This window comes from Notamacropus eugenii, chromosome 5, assembly GCF_028372415.1.
Source record: "Notamacropus eugenii isolate mMacEug1 chromosome 5, mMacEug1.pri_v2, whole genome shotgun sequence".
In the NCBI taxonomy this organism is placed as follows: Eukaryota; Metazoa; Chordata; class Mammalia; order Diprotodontia; family Macropodidae; genus Notamacropus; species Notamacropus eugenii.
This window is the reverse complement of record NC_092876.1, coordinates 99,372,989-99,391,918: the sequence shown is the minus strand read 5'-3', so window position 1 is coordinate 99,391,918 and position 18,930 is coordinate 99,372,989. Positions and strand designations below refer to the sequence as shown.

At 33.8% G+C, this 18,930-nt stretch overlaps 1 protein-coding gene across 1 annotated transcript in view; it reads left to right on the top strand.

The window, feature by feature from the left end:
- TRPC4 (transient receptor potential cation channel subfamily C member 4) overlaps positions 1 to 7,453 on the top strand; it is a 268,137-nt gene extending 260,684 nt beyond the window's left edge. Inside the window, exons 9-11 of the mRNA XM_072610416.1 lie at positions 2,722 to 2,763; positions 2,888 to 2,977; positions 5,878 to 7,453. Of these exons, the coding sequence (XP_072466517.1) occupies positions 2,722 to 2,763; positions 2,888 to 2,977; positions 5,878 to 6,594 (849 nt within the window). The 3' untranslated portion in view covers positions 6,595 to 7,453. The remainder of the gene's footprint in view (positions 1 to 2,721; positions 2,764 to 2,887; positions 2,978 to 5,877) is intronic.
- The last annotated feature ends 11,477 nt before the right edge of the window (positions 7,454 to 18,930 follow it).

Here is an 18,930-nt window from a genome sequence, read left to right as displayed (position 1 = left end):
CCATGTAGGTTCGGTTTCCTCATCAAAAAACCAAAGAGATTGAATTATGAAATCTCTAAAGGTCCTCTCAACTCTGCCATTCAATGGGTCTGTTTCTCAAAAGGAAATTTTTATTATTTTGTTATTAATCCTACACTTCCTTCTACATTATGAATAAATGCAAACTTCTTTCTACATTAGATTTACCTTTTCTACTGAAGGGTGTAATTAGGTGTACCTTATTATCTTATATGTGCCTACAAACATCATATGTATATATACAGTAGGTACATGCATACATATATGCACAAACCACCACATTTATGTGCATACATGTATGTGTTGTATACAAATGTGTGAATAAAGTGCATATATATATACACATGTTTATGCATATATACAGCATCTATATATATAGTATGTGTGTGTACATACACAAAAATAAACATATATACAGTATATATTATATATATGTACGGAAAGGTATATTGATACACATAAATATTGTGGTTCTATCACTTACATACAAATACACTTTGGGATCATCAGATGGTCTGTTTAGGGGATACAGTTAATATTAGTTTAAGTAAAATGTAAGTAGGAAGGCAAATTTGACTTGTGACCCCCAACTACCCCCCACAGCATAACATTTATTCCAGTCAAATACAAATAAATTTTTTATTGACATTATCATTTGTACTACAATGAATTTGCACTCTTGAAGATACTTGATTCATATCTATGTATAAATGAGCAAAATGACTAATAGTGTGAGAAAATCAAAATTGATGATAGTTAAAATCAAGAGTAGTATTGCAAATTCAGAGCTGAAACATGTGTTGCAATAGAAAGTCATAAAATTAAAGTCAAAGGAACTGGATTCAATTCTCCTACATAGGTCACCTTGGATGAATAACTTAACCTCTCTTATTCTTAGCTTCTTCATCTGTAAAATGAGCTAATTGGACTAGATGACTTCTAAGGTCCCATCCAGTTCTCAATCTGGATACCTTATCATGTGACATGAGGAGTAAAACCTCTTTCTCTATTAAATTAACCTTTTCTTTGGATATATGTATCTGTGTACATGTATGTATACACATATGTACATGTATGCATACACATATACACAATCATATATATCATATTCTAAATGGGCCTATAAAAATACATGTAAACACATATGCATTTTGTGTTATAATGTAGATAAGATATATATGTACTCATATAGACATGCACGCATATGTATATACATATCTTGTCTATAATTGGATGCACATGTGTATCCATATCCATGCACATATATTTGTATGGTTTACACATGTGTATATGTACATACACACACATGTACATGCAAAAATATATTTTTTTCCTCTTCATTGGTATGTAAATGCCTTGATGTTAGGAATTTTTTTATTTCTTTCTTTGTATCTCCAGTGCTTAGCATAGTACAAATGCTTGTTAATTAAGTGAACCCTATTTGCGAGAATAGTGTTAAACAACCTGGCATAAAATCAGACTTATTTTAGTTTTTCAAGTTTAAGTTGATTTGAGGAAATCTGGAAGGATCAAGTCCTTTGTTTGTTTACTCCAAGTACTATTGCTTATGGCATTACTAATGGTCTTGAACTGATTGTGGATTGTTTCATTAAGAATCCAATGACTCCATCTGCTGGTTGATTTTTAAATCTTGCTTACTAAATTTGCTCAGTTTGGTTTTGATTTTATGTAGACCTTACAGAAGTTATCATCTTTAAGATCTCAATTCAAGATTCCTTTGGGTTCTAAGTACACTTGTCACATTTAAAATCCATAAATTTCATGAGAAGCTGAATGGTGTTCAAAATAATTAGTGGCTTTCACTCATATGCATTTAGCAAGCCAGATCCTGTCCCATCTGTTCCTTAGAATTATATTAATCATCCTGAATCACAAATACATTTTTCATGGCCAGTGGAGAATCATATCCAGTCATTCAACTCAAGGAAATAAAATGTGCATCTTGTGAATATTTTGTTTAAGTATGAATCAATGATTATTCATGGACTTAGTTCTTATTAGAATTCTATTTTACATGCTTTCATGGACCTGCCATGAAGAAGAATTAAAAAAAAAAAATCTTCACTAAAATCAAGATCCTTTGTCTTATTAGGAAAATAGATGTTATTGCTCAGTTATGAGGGTATATTCAGAATATTTGAAATTAGAATTGTGCTGTTTTTTTTTAATTGTGTAACTTGTGTCATTCCTTTGTAAATTTTTGTTAAGTATAGCAATGGTAATAGGCTTATCTAAGTCTTGAGGTATAATCTCCCTTTTATATTACTATAAGTATTGTCCAATTCCTTCAGTATCTTAAGGAGATATGGCCCATATCATCATGTTTTTTACAGTTAACTTTTTTTTAAGGCCTATCATCAGGGCTTCTCTGTACGGCTTGGTTTCCTCTCATTGTGAACACTTGGATTTTTTTCTACTCTCTGGCCCCATTTTATGTTTTCATAGTAACAAATGTTTCCTGCTTTCTATCATCTATGATTATCCATTATTATCTGTTAGACTAGCAATGTTTCTTTTATTTTTCTGTGCTTTGAACATTTTTAAAGAGTCTGCCTCTGTTCTGACTTTTAGTTTAATCTTATTTTCTATATTAATGCTTATGTTCCTTTACTATTTATTATTTCTGTGTCCTCTGATAATTCTCGTAAAAAAGCAGTAAGCAAATGTATCTTTCCCTTTCAGAGACGGACGGCTGATAATTTAAGAAGGCATCATCAGTACCAGGTAAGTCACCAATGACAATTTTATGTTAATTTAAGGGTTTGCAATATTTTCTTTTCAATGGGGAATTAAACAGAAATTACAACTGGCTATTTAATATCATTGCTATTATTATTAAATGTCTTAGGAAGTTATGAGGAACTTGGTGAAGAGATATGTTGCAGCAATGATTAGAGATGCTAAAACCGAAGAAGGCCTTACCGAGGAAAACTTTAAGGTAACCATTTCCATGTTCACTATTGCAAGAGAAACTGGACAAAACACAGCATGTCCTAATTTTCATATAAGAGCCCTGAAACACAGTTAGATCTCTTCTGTCCTAGCAGCCTTGATTGTCTTCATATTTTCTAATGGAAGACTGTCAATATAATAATAAAAAATAAGTTACATTCTGGATCCCATTTAGTACAATTTAATTTACTGCCACTGCTCAGAATACTTAGAATCCTCATAGGGTTCTGATTTGTTTGACTCCAAGTAAAGCATCAAGATTTTTATTTTTCCCAAAATCTCGATTGTTTTCAGACATGAAATGTTGTTATTCAGTACACAATTTATACACATACTAAGTGCTTAATAAATGTTTGTTGATTGTCTGACACATCATAAAGCACTGTAGTAGGCTGTCCTGAAGAAGAGTAAGGAGGGTGCCTTTAAGGAGTTTTATAATATATTGGAGGAAATGGAACAGACAGGTAAAATGGAGGTACAATCAACAAAACATTTATGAAAGACCTACTGGCAAAAAAGAGTCAGAGCCCTTTCCTAGTATAGAAAAATAACACAGGGAAGAATTACAAGTGAAAACTTATGAGTCATGAGTAAAGTTTGCTTACATGGAACCAAGAACCTGACATGGCATGTACTGGGATCTAGAATACATTCAGCAGGCAGATGGTCAAGAAGACCCTAAATCATGAGCAGAATTTAGCAATAGAATGTAAGAGGCAAATTAAAATTAGAAATTGAAGTCCACTTCAAGGTAATAAACCTGAGGCCTAGAAGAATAAAAACTGTGTGTGTTTGTCTTTCGTGGCTGAAGAAGACCGTGCCATCGGAGAAATTATGACACGACTCGCACTTGACTTTGTTTTGAGTGAGGGAGGGCTGTGCAGGTCACCAGCCTCACTTCTCCTCCAGAGCCATCTGAATCCAGTGACCAGATATTCAACAGGATGACTGGAGATTAAGTGACTTGCCCAAGGTCACACAGCTAGTGCGTGTTGTGTCTGAGGTGAGATTTGAACTCAGATCCTCCTGACTCCTGCACTGGTGCTCTAACCACTGCACCATCTAGCTGCCCAAGAATAAAAATTAATATTGACGGCAAACTAGCAAGGACAGAAGTAAAAACTCTATTTTAAATGTGATTTGCTTTAGATAAATGAATGTGATCCCCTATAAAAAGTTTGAAAATAGTTTGAGAAATTATGGATTTGTGAGTGACTTAATAAGAAAATAACACTAGAGATTAACATTTTGGAATTTCCTACATATGGGGTAATATGAGTACAAAAAAACTTTCTGGGGAGAAGGGAAGGGGAAGAAAGGAGGAACAAAAGGAGAAGCTATAGAATCCCAAGATAAGCCTTTTTCCCAAATACCTGATAGGCCATTTTATGTCTCCCTCTAAAGTAGAGCAGTGATCATATGTCTCAAGCCCACAAATTTTGGGAGTGAAAAGGGACCTTGGAGGTTAAACAATCTAATATCTTCATTTAGAGCTGAGAAAACTGAGACAAAAAGAGATAAAATAACTTACCAATTTTCAAACAGTTTTCGTAAGTCACAGAGTTACTACAAAACAACACTAGAATTGAGAATTCAAGGCATTTCTAAACTTTACAAAATTCCATGGTGCCATAGTGAATAGAGCTGGAAAGCAGGAAGACCTAAGTTTGAATTCTGCCTTGGATACTTACTTTCTGTGTAACCCTGGCAAGTCATGGTCTCTCAGCCTCAGTGTTCTCATCTGTAAAGTTCAGGTGGCAATAGTAACTATGGTATTGTTGTAATGATCAAATGAGAAAATGTATGTAGAGCCTAAAAATTTTATTTGTAACAATGACTCTCTGCATTCCCAACTGCTCCCCCAATGCTCCCTGAAGACTCGATATTTTAAATTTCACTCCTTCCCTCAGGATTCTTCCATAGCCTTAAGAAGGTTTGGGAGTATCTAGTCTCTGCCCCTGGCCCAATTCCTCAATGATCCTGGCCCCTCAATTTTAGAGGTCCCTGCATTCTGGTTCCATTTAATCATTTAACAGTTGGATTCTCTTTTACAAAGGAATATCAAAAACAGAACAAGAGTAAACATATAAACATCCCTCCCAACACTTCCAGATTATACTTCTCTTTCCCTACCACCTCAGTCTCTGGGGAAGCTGTGGGGATTAGGGTTACAACTTAGCTCAGTTTTTAAATTGCATCAGACCCACTAAGTTGAAAGTCTAGAGTGCCCTATCTTCTCTGGGCTTCCCTTCTAGACTAGTTTCAAGATCCAGCCTGGAATCCTGAGCTTCAAAGCCCATCTGGCCTGAGCTCCCAAGTCCATTGACTCCATCTCTTGGACCTAGAACCAAAAAGAACAAACAGAACAGACCAGAAACCTCAATACCTATTTTTCTGAGGCTGCAGTCTAAAGGGAAGGGAAAAGTGATTCTTTCTTACCAAGATCATTGTATGATCTCCTACTATGGGTAAATGAGACACCACTATAAATAAAGCTAGACTATCCCAGGCAGGTAGCGTTAAGGATGTAGGCTGTTCCAATTGTGTAGCTGATGGAAGAATGTTCTTATCTACATGGTAGGCCAATCTAAGATATCTTCTCCCAATAGCTAATTCCCTGGCATCTTTCATATGGATACCTCAACATATGTATACACACATATGTGTATGTATATGTACATATATACATACATAAATGTCAGTAATGGTGATGATGATGATACCTGGGATGTCTGATTTTAGCAAAATTAGCATCTAACTTCCTGACAATGAATATAAACATGTCCATCTTAATTGTGAAATGAACTCCAATTATTTCTTATATTTCTTCATGGAAAGCCTATACTGATTCTGCTCCCCACCTTTTTTCCCCTTCAATGATATTAGGAGTTAAAACAAGATATTTCCAGCTTCCGTTTTGAAGTCCTAGGATTGCTGAAAGGAAGCAAGCTTGCGTCTTTACGGTCTTCAAAAATTATAAAGGAGCCTCCACTGGAGACTGAGGAGAAGAGTGACAGTGAAGGGAGTGACAAGACAAAGAAAAAGAATTTCAGCCTCTTTGATATAACCAGCATGATTCATCCAAGGTCAGCAGCCATAGCTTCAGAAAGACATAGTGTGAGCAATGGTGCTGCCCTGATGGTTCATGAAACACCTAGGGAGAAGCAGAAGAAAGTGAACTTTGTGCCCGATGTCAAACACTTTGGGCTGTTTCATAAGCGTTCCAAACCACACTCTGCTGAAGCAAGCACCAACCAGATCTTCTCAGTTTCAGAGGAAGTTTCACGTCAACAGGCAGATGAAGACTTTGGGAAGCATTTTCAGCTGGAAGCAAGAGGATTTGCCAGCAAAGGTGAACGTGGCATCCCAGGTCTCAGCGAACAGTTTGTGTCAACAGATACGAAAAGAAGGAACAGAGAGACTTTGAATTTACACTTTGGCGAGAGCCTTTGCACCTTGGAATCAGAGAAGCTGATGGTAGAGGACACTGTGCCCATAATACCAAAGGACATGCATGCCAAGGAAGAGGCCAGTGTTAAAGACTGTGAGTTAAAAATCACAGAGACAGTGATACATGAAGACTATGTTACAACAAGATTGTGATACTCGTAGGAGGAAAAGTATACAAATATATGTGTATAAAATTTTTGTCTAGTGTTTTGGGTGGGATGTTTAAAATCTATATTCTCAAAGGATAGCATTTATCCACTGTGTCACATTATCTTGTAACATGACTAAGGAAGGGTACAGCTATAGAGCACCTTTCTGTTTTTTAGCCTACTTTTGCTTTCACAATTTGTTTTACATTTTTAATAAATTAAAACATCTTGTATTCTTGTACTGTTGCAATAATCCATAGGCACTTTTAAATCTATCTTTTTTTCAATTAAAAATGCATCTTCTCTCATACAGCAATTGATTCCAATGATACATATTTTTATATGTAAGAATAATGTAGATAACTTAAAATATGCTACATTTTAGTTTCTTAAAGGTAATTGCTTACTATGACCTTTCCTCCAAATCCTGAAGTTTGAATTTCAAACGTAAGTTTAAAAAAAAAAATGAACAATTTGATACATTTTCTGCAACCTTTAGTGGGTTATCATTTAATTTTTAAAGTAACATTTCATCTCTCCTTTGTTATAATTATTTTGAAAATAATTCTTCATGGATGTGTTCACAATTAGTTTGCAGAATTCTTAGGTTTTGCCAATGTTTCCTTTCAATGAGTAAAAGAATTGTGTGTGCCTTGAGGATATCTTAATGACTATTTTTTTCAGAAGATTTAATCAGAAAAACAGCTATCAGTCCAAGATAATTGGTTTTTTTCCAAAATAGAGTACCTGTGTAATATTGAAGATCATGTATATGTGATTCATTGTAGAATAGCTGTACTTAATAAAGAAATATTTTTCCTGAATGCTAGAAAAGAATATTCTGTTAGAAATATTTTCTGAATCTTAAGTGAATTTCTTTGATATATATATATATATATAGATAGATAGATAGATAGATAGATAGATATAGATATAGATATGTATAAGTGAATAAGGAGAACTAGACTTTTGTCTACCGATGCAAAGCAGAAATGCAGTGTTTTAACTAATTGTTAAAATTAACATTTATGCAAAGTTTAAGAAATCTAAAGGCTGCTTGCACAGTAATTACAGGCTCATTTTATGCAATTAATTTATGCAATTAGTCAAAACTCCAAAACTTAAAATTAAATAAGTAGGATGATTAATTCAAAATGAATATTTTAAAATGAAACCATATTTTCACTTTGCAATTGGTTACCAAATTCCAGTCCCTTAAGAAATCATTTCATTGTACACTTAAAAGGGACTGAGGAAGATCTCTCTCTCTCTCTCTCTCTCTCTCTCTCTCTCTCACTCACTCTGTCTTTCTCCCCCACTCTCCACCCCCCTTTACCAAATTTCTCCATAGTTTGCATTCAGGGTGGTTTCCTTATTACAAATCCATTATATTCTTATTCACATAACCTTCTACATACTGCATATGGTCACTGATCCATATAATGAAATGTTTTCATTTGTCTTTCACAGTACAGGTGTCTCCTTCAACTATAAATTACCTACCTTGCATTTGACTCCTTAAATCAAACTTGGAAATAAGTTTATTTGAGATTAACTTGTAATCATCCCAGTTAAATTGAAAAAAGTATTGAATGACTCTTTCCATTTAATTAGCAGAGTCATAGTTCATACTGACTTTCCCAAGGTCACAAAGGTAGAGTCAGATAGGGAAGATGAACCTACATCCTCTGATTTCAGAGGTATTGTATTTTTTTCTGTTTTGCCAGAGGAATCAGTATCACTTCTTGACACTTTCCTGATTTGATATACTTTCCTTTTTGAAAATCAAGATATTAGCCTTTTCTGGTCATGTAACACTAATCATGTTCTTTCAGAGTTTTTTCAATGATTACCAAAAAATAGTTAAGCAGTCAAATATGTCAGATCTTACAGTATCCTGGGATATAGATCATCTGAAATTAGTTATTTCAATTCATCTAGGGGAATTATGTTTTTTTAATAAATGTTTTACCTCCCTATCAACCATTTCTATTCTCCCCAATGCAAAGATAATTCTCCTTAGCAGAGCAATAGGAGCAATGTAGGTCAATCAACTCTATTCAATCCCTATCAATTGCTATGATCATACCACCCAGCTCAGATACAGTACTATCCCTTCTTCTGATTCCTATTTCCTTAACATAAGCCTAAAAGAACCTTAAAACAACAACAACAACAACAACAAAAAACAAACTCAATTTCAACATCCAGACTTCTAGTAAGTTATATGTGTGTTTGTGTAATGTTAAAAAAAAAAAAAAAAGGAAAAAGAAAGAAAATGCAATAGTGGAAAGAACCTAGATTGAAGTGATTTGTGCCAAGAACTAATGGATGTAAACATTTCTAAAGAACAGGTTTAGGATGATAATGAGTAAGGAAGGTATTGCAGAGGAATAACATAGCTGTACATTACACAGAAGGGAGAAAGATATGAATCCTATGCAGGAAGTACTATTCTTCCAGAATAATACAATAATCTTACTGATGATAGGAACTATTTAATTTATTTTCATGTTCCTAGCATGTGTACTATAGTATCTGTGACAGCATGGTTAACTGGAAAGCTATGTGTGTGTATGTGTGTATGTATGTATATACAAGTGTATGCACATATACATATCCATTATCTTAATACCAAAGTTCTGAAATGTAAGAATAATCAAATTTTTTAAAGAAGCATATTGTAATAGAATAGTTATAAGATATTTTAATATACTTCTTTCAGAGTTGAATATATCTAACAGAAAAATAAATAAGAAGGAAAAGAGTAGAATTGTTTTTTTTTCAGAAAAAAATCTCTCAAATTTAAAACATGGTGACTTCTGAATGAGTTTATCAAAGAATATAAATATATCTAAACACGAATGATATATTTCTGAAATGAGATTCTGTTCCAGGATGCAAAGAAAATTAAGTATAAAACACACAAATATTAATTGAATGAATAAGACATAATTTAAGTGCTCATTACAATGCCCTAAATACTGGGGAAGTAGAGACTAGGCTGGGAGGAAATGCTTACTTGAGCTTACCTCCACTTTGTTGGTAGTTAGCCAGTGATTGATGAGGGAAAAGGAATGATGGGCAGGATGTTCATAAAATTTGTCTTTCTAATAGTGGTTGGGAAGTGCGTTAGTTTGGAAGCAAGGCTCATGTTCTGGGCAGTGCTTCTGTTCTCAGGGCTTTAGGGACATCGTTCTTGACTATCTTCAGCTGGGATTAAGGGGAAATGGTAGTAAAGGTGGCAGCAGTGGTTTGACTTTCCTAGCAAAACACTCCTTCTGTCTTTTCCTCAGAATGCTTTGCTATTCTAGCCAGACTGACATGCCTGCCCGGTTGGTGGCAGTGCATCTTCAATCAATGTTGGATGGAAGGAAAATGGTGGGGCTACTTCTCCACAGATATAACTTCCTTGGATAAGGATATTAAAACAAGACTAGAAGGATTGCAGGGGATTTTAGGAGTGATACTATTCATGAGAAAAGAAGACCAGTGTTATGAAAACCAAGAAACTAGAGAGTGGCCTCCCCTTTTCACCACTGCCTCTTAAAAATCTAAGAATTGAACACATATTTTACAGACAATTTCATAATACAATTGATAATCAGTGAAGGTAACAAAAATATATAGTCTAAAATGAAAATAAAGTAAAATAATCCAAATAATAAGTTAAAGAAAACCATGTACCTATTAAAAATTACAATAGCTATGAGATAATATAGCTAAATATGCCTCCAGTAGGAAGTAACCAGAGAAAAAAGTATATCTCTGAAGACAGACATCAACAAAATCAGAGGATTTATGAACTATGCACAATTAAAATACTCCAAAATAAAGAGACTGACAATACTAACACATACACACAAAGAAATCTTGAAGATTAGGAGAAATAAAGACTGTAGAATCAGTAAATAAAATTAAGAACTGTTTTAAAGGCTAACAGAGTTGATATTAGATAATGATCCAAAAAAGGGGGAGACAAATCACTGAAATTTGAAAAATAAAATGAATTTGCAATAAATTGACAGGAAATAAAGAGGATTATTGCAAATTATAACTCATCCTTTCTGTCAGTTTAATGTGATGGCTGGTAATCTAGAGAAAAATAGAAAATGTCCAAATTAACAAAGAAATAGAGATCTTAAAAGTAACAAAATCTAAGAAAAAGAAATTAGAAAGCTCTAAATAAATAACAAAATGGGGGAGGATTCTCAATCCAAATCAATTCACAGGTGATTTCCAATAAGCATTTTAAGAAAAAAATAATGATTATTCTATAAATACTACATATAATATATTAATTAATTAATTAATTAAAAATTAAATAATTAAAAAGAAGGCATTCTATTGAACTTTCTGAAACAATGATGTTCTTAATATCCAACCTGTGAAGGTAAGAAACAGTATTATACGTTGATTTCATTAATGAATATTGATTCAACATTTCTAATAAAACTTCACCATAGAAAAAGCAGGAAATTTTTAAAAGCATCCTATACTATGATCAAGTTGAATTTATGCCAGTGACACAAGGATTTTAAACACTGTATGATAAGAAAAATTAATATGATTAATCATTGTTGGTATTTGGTTTTGTTGGGGAAGAGGGTATTTTTTTGTTTGGTTGGTTTGTTTATGTTCTTACCAGACCTGTGTTTTCTTTCATCTAGGTAAACCTCCAATGAGGATTAATGCCAATTAACACTTTGTGTGAAAAATTATAGATGTAAAGAATTTCCAATAGCACTAAGAAGTTAAAGTAACTTGTCCAGAGTGACATAGTCAATAAATGTTATATGTGAGACTTGGACCCAGTTTATCCAGATTCTGAAGTCAACTTTCTATCCACTACACCTCTCAATTAATCATGCACATTGTTACATTGACACAGAAAAAAAAAAGCCTTTGACTAAATGCACCATTCTGTTGTATTGTTTAATAAAAAAAAAAAAAAAAAGACCAACTACTACCTAAAAGGAACCCTAAGAACTTCCCCTTGTTTCTACTTCTGTTTTTCACATAGCACTTAAATTGCTAGCTAAGGAAATGGAAAGAAATTAGAAAACTAAGCAGTGGGAAAGAGAAAGCAAAATTATCCTTGCTTTTCAGAAGATCTAATGGTTTACTTAGATAATCCCACAGAATCAATGAAGGAACTAAGAGATATTTTCAGTAGCTTTGGTAAATTAGGAGGATACAAAATATACCTACAAAAATCATTAGCATCTCTATGGAATATTAACCTAAAGAAAAGTTAGAGAGTTTTATTCAAAATAATCTCAAAATCCATAAAATGTTTGAAAATTATCCACTAAAACATTCTCAAAACCTATGTACTAGTAAAAACACTGCTTTAAGAAAGATATATTTAAATAATTGTAGAGACGTTACTCAAGTTTGTGTCACCAATAAAATAAAAATCTTGCATTTTAAATTAACTAACAGATTTTGTGTTATACTAATCAAACTATTCATTTGGGTATCTAAAGAGTATAACAAAAGTAGAAGTTAAAGGAGGAAGGAAGAAAATAAGCATTTATTAAGCACTTTGTATGTACAAGGTACTGTGCTAAGTCTGGGGTATACACAAGAAAGAAAGCCTTTTCATTCAAGTGCCTTATATTCTAAAAGGAGAAGTTAATACACAAAAGTGGGGAAATAAAGACACTGGGGGGATGCATGGAAAACCTGTTTTTTTTAAGTCCAGAAATTAAGGGCTGAACATCCTTAAAATAGATGTCAAGGAACAAGAGTAATTCTCTAATGAGAGAAGTGAGGTGGACCTTGTAAAATAATCTAGATGTGACTGGCTATTATAGGGTGAGGTGATAGGAGCTGAGGCAAATTCCATAATGAGATAGTAACAGAGGCTATTGCTTTAGTCTGGAAGTCAGAGGCTGATCTGAAAGGGAGATAAATAGTTTGATCTGAGCCCCTTCAAAACACAGCAGCACCAGGAAGAACTCAACAAGAAGGTTATCATTATCAGGTTTCAAACTATAATATGGTAATCATCAAAAAAATTTTTTATTGGTTAATTTTTTTAAAACCCTGAAACAGTGGTACCCAATAGAGAAGCAAATGCTACAATTAATTAGACAGAGTATCCCCTTATTTGATAAAACTAAAAACACAAAATTCCGAGGAAAAAAGATTTGGCAAAATGTGCTGGAAAATTAGAGAGCTTTTTATCATGAAATATGTTCCCAGAGGACAGATAATGAAACACATTTTCCTCTTCCTGGGAGAGAAGTGAGATACTATGAGTGCAGGATGTTATATGCTATGTCAGTTTTATTTTACCATTTTTCTTAATGCGAAAGAGATTCTAAAGGGCATATTGGGAAATAAATTTGATGTAGAAAACTAAGGTGCTATTTCTTTTATTTTTTTAAGAGCATATTGGATTTGGTAGAAGTGTAACTAGCTTCATACTCAAACTTTCTTGAAACCTTTTTGATGCTAGACAAGTAGTTTAATCTCTTTGGACCTCAGTTTCTACATTTGTAAAGTAAGGAAATTGGACTAACTTCTACAGCATCTTTCAACTCTAAGTCTTTGATGCAATATCTAGCAACTTTAATAAATTTATGCTGAATCATTAATTGAATTTCTGATCTGGAGTAATTGATTGTGACCTGGAGCATCATGAGGAATAAAGGTGGTTAGGAAAGGATGGTGGGGGTCAAACGCCAAGTTTCATAATTCCCTTAATTGTGTAAGCAAGCCCAGAATTCTTGTTTTATTTTGAAAAGAAGGTTGTGTTTTATGGTAAAAGATTGCTTGTCTTTCAGGAAAGAAAAGCAAAGACTCAAAATAGTTTTGCATCAGTAGACTGCTTTTTGATTTTTAGTGATATGCAAATAAGTCTTGGAATCCCACTTTCTTCAGCTGATTTTCCTCAAGAGTAGTCAGGTGAAATGTGTCAATGAAATGGGTAAAGGATAATATCAAGAGGAGCATGCTCTCTTCTTTCAAAGAGTTTGCAATCGTAAGGGAAAATAAGACATGCATTCATATAAATATGAAGTGACAGAAATATGAAAAGCTGTGCAGAAAATTTCAAAACAAGAAAATAAATTGGCAATTCCTGCCCTCCCTCCTTTCTAAATTCAGAATCCCCAAAAGATTACAAATTAGCATTGTAGAAATTAATTAATATTAAAGGCACATTGGAAATGCCAAAATGATCATTTCCATCTGGGTAATTTTTTTTCCTCAGTAGTAAAATGAGGAAGTTGGTCTAGTTTTTTTTTTTTTTTTCCAGCTTATATAAATGCAATTTGGCATGAAAGGAAGTGCCCTGAACTTGGGGTCAGAGGACAAGACTTTAAATCCAGGCGTCCCACTACATGACTTGAGCTAATCGTGTTCCTGTCTTTTGGACTTAATTTCCTCACCTGTAAAGAGAGTATATGAGATTAATTTATTCTACCTATTATCCTATCTATTTTTAGTTCATCACTCTAGGTCTTTTTGTTAAAGTAGCTTCCTTATAGGTTTAATAAATCCCTACTTTTCCCCTGATTATTGATTTTCTGATTTAACTGGAGAGTTCTTTAATCACTATTAAATGAGAATGTTAACCTTTGCCACTTACAGAAACATACTAGAACCCTTTTCACACAGGGATTTTCTCATTTATTTTTCCATAAAGAAATATTACATTTATAACTACATTTTTTAAAAAATGTAGTATCTTGATTAAAATCATAATGGGACGTTTATATCCTCTATTGAAGGATTATAGCCTAGGATTTTTAGAGGAACATTAAAATCTCAGAAATAGATTTGATTTCTACAAAATGCAGGGCTTTTTGTAGGTCAATGGGTTATTCTAGCAAGTATGGGTACAGATGAGGCAATGTTGAAAAATGATCCATGAAGGTTACAGCCTTTAGCATACATGTATATATGTATGTGTGTATGTATTTATATATACTCATATATATACATATATTATATACATGTACACAGAGACACACACACTTTTTTTAACCTAGAAACATTTTCATGTGTAATTGAGAGATTGGGTAGGTCCTTTGATCAGGTGCGGAGTTGGGGCTTTAGATTCTGGGTATTCGGAGGTCTTACTTTCATAGAGTGGGAAGGTACTTAGAGGTCTATCTAGTTCAGCTTCCTCATTTTGTAGATGACAAAATTGAGCTCCAGAGTGGTTAAGTGATTTGCCAAAGATCACTTCTGGTATGTGTGACACAGTGCTGGAATTTGAACTCAGTTTCCCTAAGTTTGGAGTTCTTTCTGCTTTAATATACTTGAATAAAATGTTTAATTCTTCTGATGCCTCATCCTCACTAACAAAAAGGAAAGAGGAATTGCCTCTTAGTATTGTAGAAAAGATCTTGTGTTCAGGAAAATGTGCTATAAAGTGCCTATTAATAGCAATATTTTAACTTTAGAGAAAGAGTTTGGTTCATGAACATAGAAAAAAATAGTAAGAAAGTAACAAATTCAGCTTTTCAAAAATGAAGTATAACTTGGCCATTTAAAAAATCTAAAGTTTTTACTATTTAGGCTATTTGAAGTTATATGAAATCTGAAATATCTGAACTGATCCATACCTTGAATAAGTTAATATAGAAATCAGAAATATAGTGACAGAGCCAAAAGTATTAGTTTCTGTAATAATCAGTCAGCCAATAAGCATTTTTATTCATCAGCTACGTGATTGGAATGGTGCTAAGAGTTGAGGATTCAAAGTGAAGCCCAAGATAGCCCCTGACCTCAAGGAACTCAACTGAGGAGACAGCATGCAATTAATATGTACAAACGAGCTACATATGGGATCAATGGAAAATAATTTACTCAGGGGAAGCATTAGCATTAAGAGAGCTTAGGAAAGGTTTCCTCTAGAAGCAGTCATTTTGGGGGGATTTAAAAGAAGCCAGAAAAACCAGTAAGCAGAGATAAGGAGGGAGAGTATTCTGGGTATGAGGGGACATCCAGTAACAATTCCTGGAGCCAGGAGATCGAGTTCAAGGAAGAGCAAAGAAGCCAGTGCCTCTTTGGATTGAAGAATATGTGATATGGGAAGAAGGGGAAAGTATAAAGAAGACTGGAAAGGTAAAGGTATGGGGCAAAGGGTGAAGGTAGGTTATGAGGAATTTGCAACATCAAAGAATTTTGAATTTGATCCCTGAACAAATAGGGAGCCATTGGAGCTTATGGAGTAGAGAGATGATAGGGGTAGCGAGATGATAGTCAGACGCGCACTGATACTTTTATATAAAACAAGCTATTTGCTGTCTTTCATATGATAGTACCAACCAAACCATCAAGATAAGGAAGAAAAATAGTAAAATCCTATCTTTGTTCTATGAATTTACTTTCATTATAAAGCTAAATGGGTTATTTAATATTGCAAATAAAATGCATTGTAATTTGCTGAAGAATATGTTGCAAGGGTCAACAAAGTTGCAGTGTATACAAGAGTCATATTCTTGTATTGAGGTGAGTTTTCAAATTGCAAATTTTTTCAAAGTTCTTGGTCGTTATTCTCTTTTCACCCTGGAATACCTAACTTTCTTTTTTCATTTATCCTGATAAATTCCATTGTCGTGTTTCATTATTCTAATAAAGTATCCCAGACAAGCTGAAAGAGAAGTATAGGAAATTAAATTCTTATTGGTCAATTTTACTTCTTGTTAGCAAAGTTTACTAGAGGTTGCAACACTGAATTTTTTGGTTTTTTCCAAATTTGAATTGTCAGTGGTCTCCTCTACCTCCTCCCCTTTTTTTAAACCAACATGGGAAAGTAAGAGAAGGATATAAAATAACTAACGACTCTGGGAACCGTAGAATTCATTCAGTAATGAAGAAGAAAAAATACAAAGAGAATGTGACTGGAGTCATCAGTTCTGGGTTCCAGTCCCAGTTCTTCTACTAATGAATTCTGTCACCCTGAGGAAAGTCTTTCTGTGTCTTTGGGACTTTTTTTCCTTCTCCATAAAATGAAACAATTGGTATAGATGAACTCCTAATTTTCTTCTGTCTTGAAAATTCTATGATTGATCATATTACATAAAGTTCTACTTTTTGAAAGAAATTAATATGAATAGTGAAAATAATTCAATAAAATGTGAAAAGTGGCCTTAATATGAATAGAATAATGCAAGTGAATAGTGAAATTAGTATGAAAATGAAAACAGTTTAATGGAATAGGAATATTTTCTGAAAACACAAGTCTCATCCTGTCACCCCATACTCAATAAATTCCAATGACATCCTATTGCCTCTAGATACAAAATGCTTCTTTTGGAATTAAAAGCCCTCCAAAACCTAGCCCCATCCTCCCTTTCCAGTTTTTTTATCCTTACTCCCCACTATTCACTCTTCCATCCAAGGACACTCACCTCCTAGCTGTTCCAAAACAAAATATTCCATCTCTCAGCTCCTGGCATTATCTCTGGCTATCCCCCATGCCTAGAATATTCTTCCTTCACTTCAACTGCCGACCTCCATGGCTTCCTTTAAATTTCAGCTAAAATTCTACCTCTTACAAGAAGCCTTCTCCAACCCTACTTAATTTCAATACCTTCCTTCTGTTGATTAGTTCCTCTTTATATTGTTTGTACCTTGTTTTGTATATACTTGTTTGCATGTTGTCTTGTTTTCCCATTAGATTATAAGTTTATTAAGGGAAGGGATTCTCTTTTACCTCTTTTAAGGTAGCACGTCCCACTAGGACTGGAACATAGTAGGTGCTTAATAAATTTTTATGGAATTGAATCATATTGAAATTCAATAATTTTAAATTAAATGACTGGATAAATTTGATCTATCACACTTATCTCTGAAACCTCTTTACTCCTACTGAATTTCAATCAAATTCATTAAAATTTTGATATTCTCATATTAAATTTCTCAGATTCTATTTTTTAAAGACAACAGATCGATCCACAAATCTAACTCATGGTAATCATAATACCTTTTGAAATATATCAACTTTGGTAAGAATCATTTCCTCAAAAGCTGGTATGGAAATAGACAAACACAAAAGAATTGAGAGATACAGTAGGAACAGAGACATCACTCTGTGCAATTAAAGTTACTTCCCCAAAAACATTAGCATATAAAGCTTCTGAAATATTATTAAATATCCATCATTAATCAGAAATGATAATACTTTACATTGCAATAAGACGCATCTTCCTGAGTTCAAATCTGGCCTTAGATATTTACTAGCTCTGTGACCCTGTGAATCTTAGCAAATCATTTAACCCTACTGGTCCCAGTTTTCCTCATCTATAAAATGATCTGGAGAAAGAAAGAGCAGACCATTCCAGTATTTTTGGCAAGAATACTCCAAATGGGGTCACAAAAAGTCAGACACAACTGAAGCAACTAAACAACTATTTTTCAAGTTTCTTTTTCAAGAACAATGAAGGAATACATTAAAAATAGCACTCCTATTTTCCAAATACAAAAAAATAGTAATACAAGTTTTAGTAATAAAACTATGATCCTAATCAAGTTTGCATTATCTCATAAAGTTGCATATGAAACCAAAATGTTTAGCACCTGTGGGTTCTCAACGTCCCTGTTAAGAGTCCCTTACACAATTGGACAGCTGCTGCTGGATCCTTTCTTCCCTATCAGGGCACAACAAAACAGAATGGATTTGCCATTAACCTTCATTATGGCCTTCAGCTAAGACCTTTAGAGAATAAAGCTTCAATAGACTGCAGTTAAAACCTCATTACTTTGACCTCTTATGCTTTTCCCTTTGAAATAAATATTAGCTCAATTTTTGCTCTTAAATGTTTGTGGGAGTCCACTGGTATTTAGCGTTCTGTAGTAATTTACTGTGCCTATTTGTACAGTTCGGGACAGCCAAGGAAGCACAAAGCAGCGCCAGAGTAGTCAGAACCTGCAAAGGGACCTTGAGGGTCAGCAGCAATGCTTCTTGTTCTGTTGCACAAAAAGCTTCTGTCCACCTCTGCCCTTTAGTAGAAAATCACATTCTGTTCATTAGGAAGGATGGAAGGAAGAGGACTTTAGGTGTTGAATTAACTACTTCCCAAATGCCTTTTGGAGGATATGAGCTATTGTTATTGCTATGTCGCTATTAATTTAATGATAAATATTAATCTAGCTATTGCTATGTGTTTCAATGGACACTCTAGGTTATTCTTTCAAACTTGAATCATGTTTAATTTGAAACAATCTCAAGGCACAACCTCTTCCATTCTAACACCCACACACACACACCCACACACACATACACACACACATTTTCTGTGGATGTATGTGTCTCTGTGTTTCTCTGTCTCTCTGTGTATCTGTCTCTCACTCGATCTTTCTCTGTCTCACTCTTCTG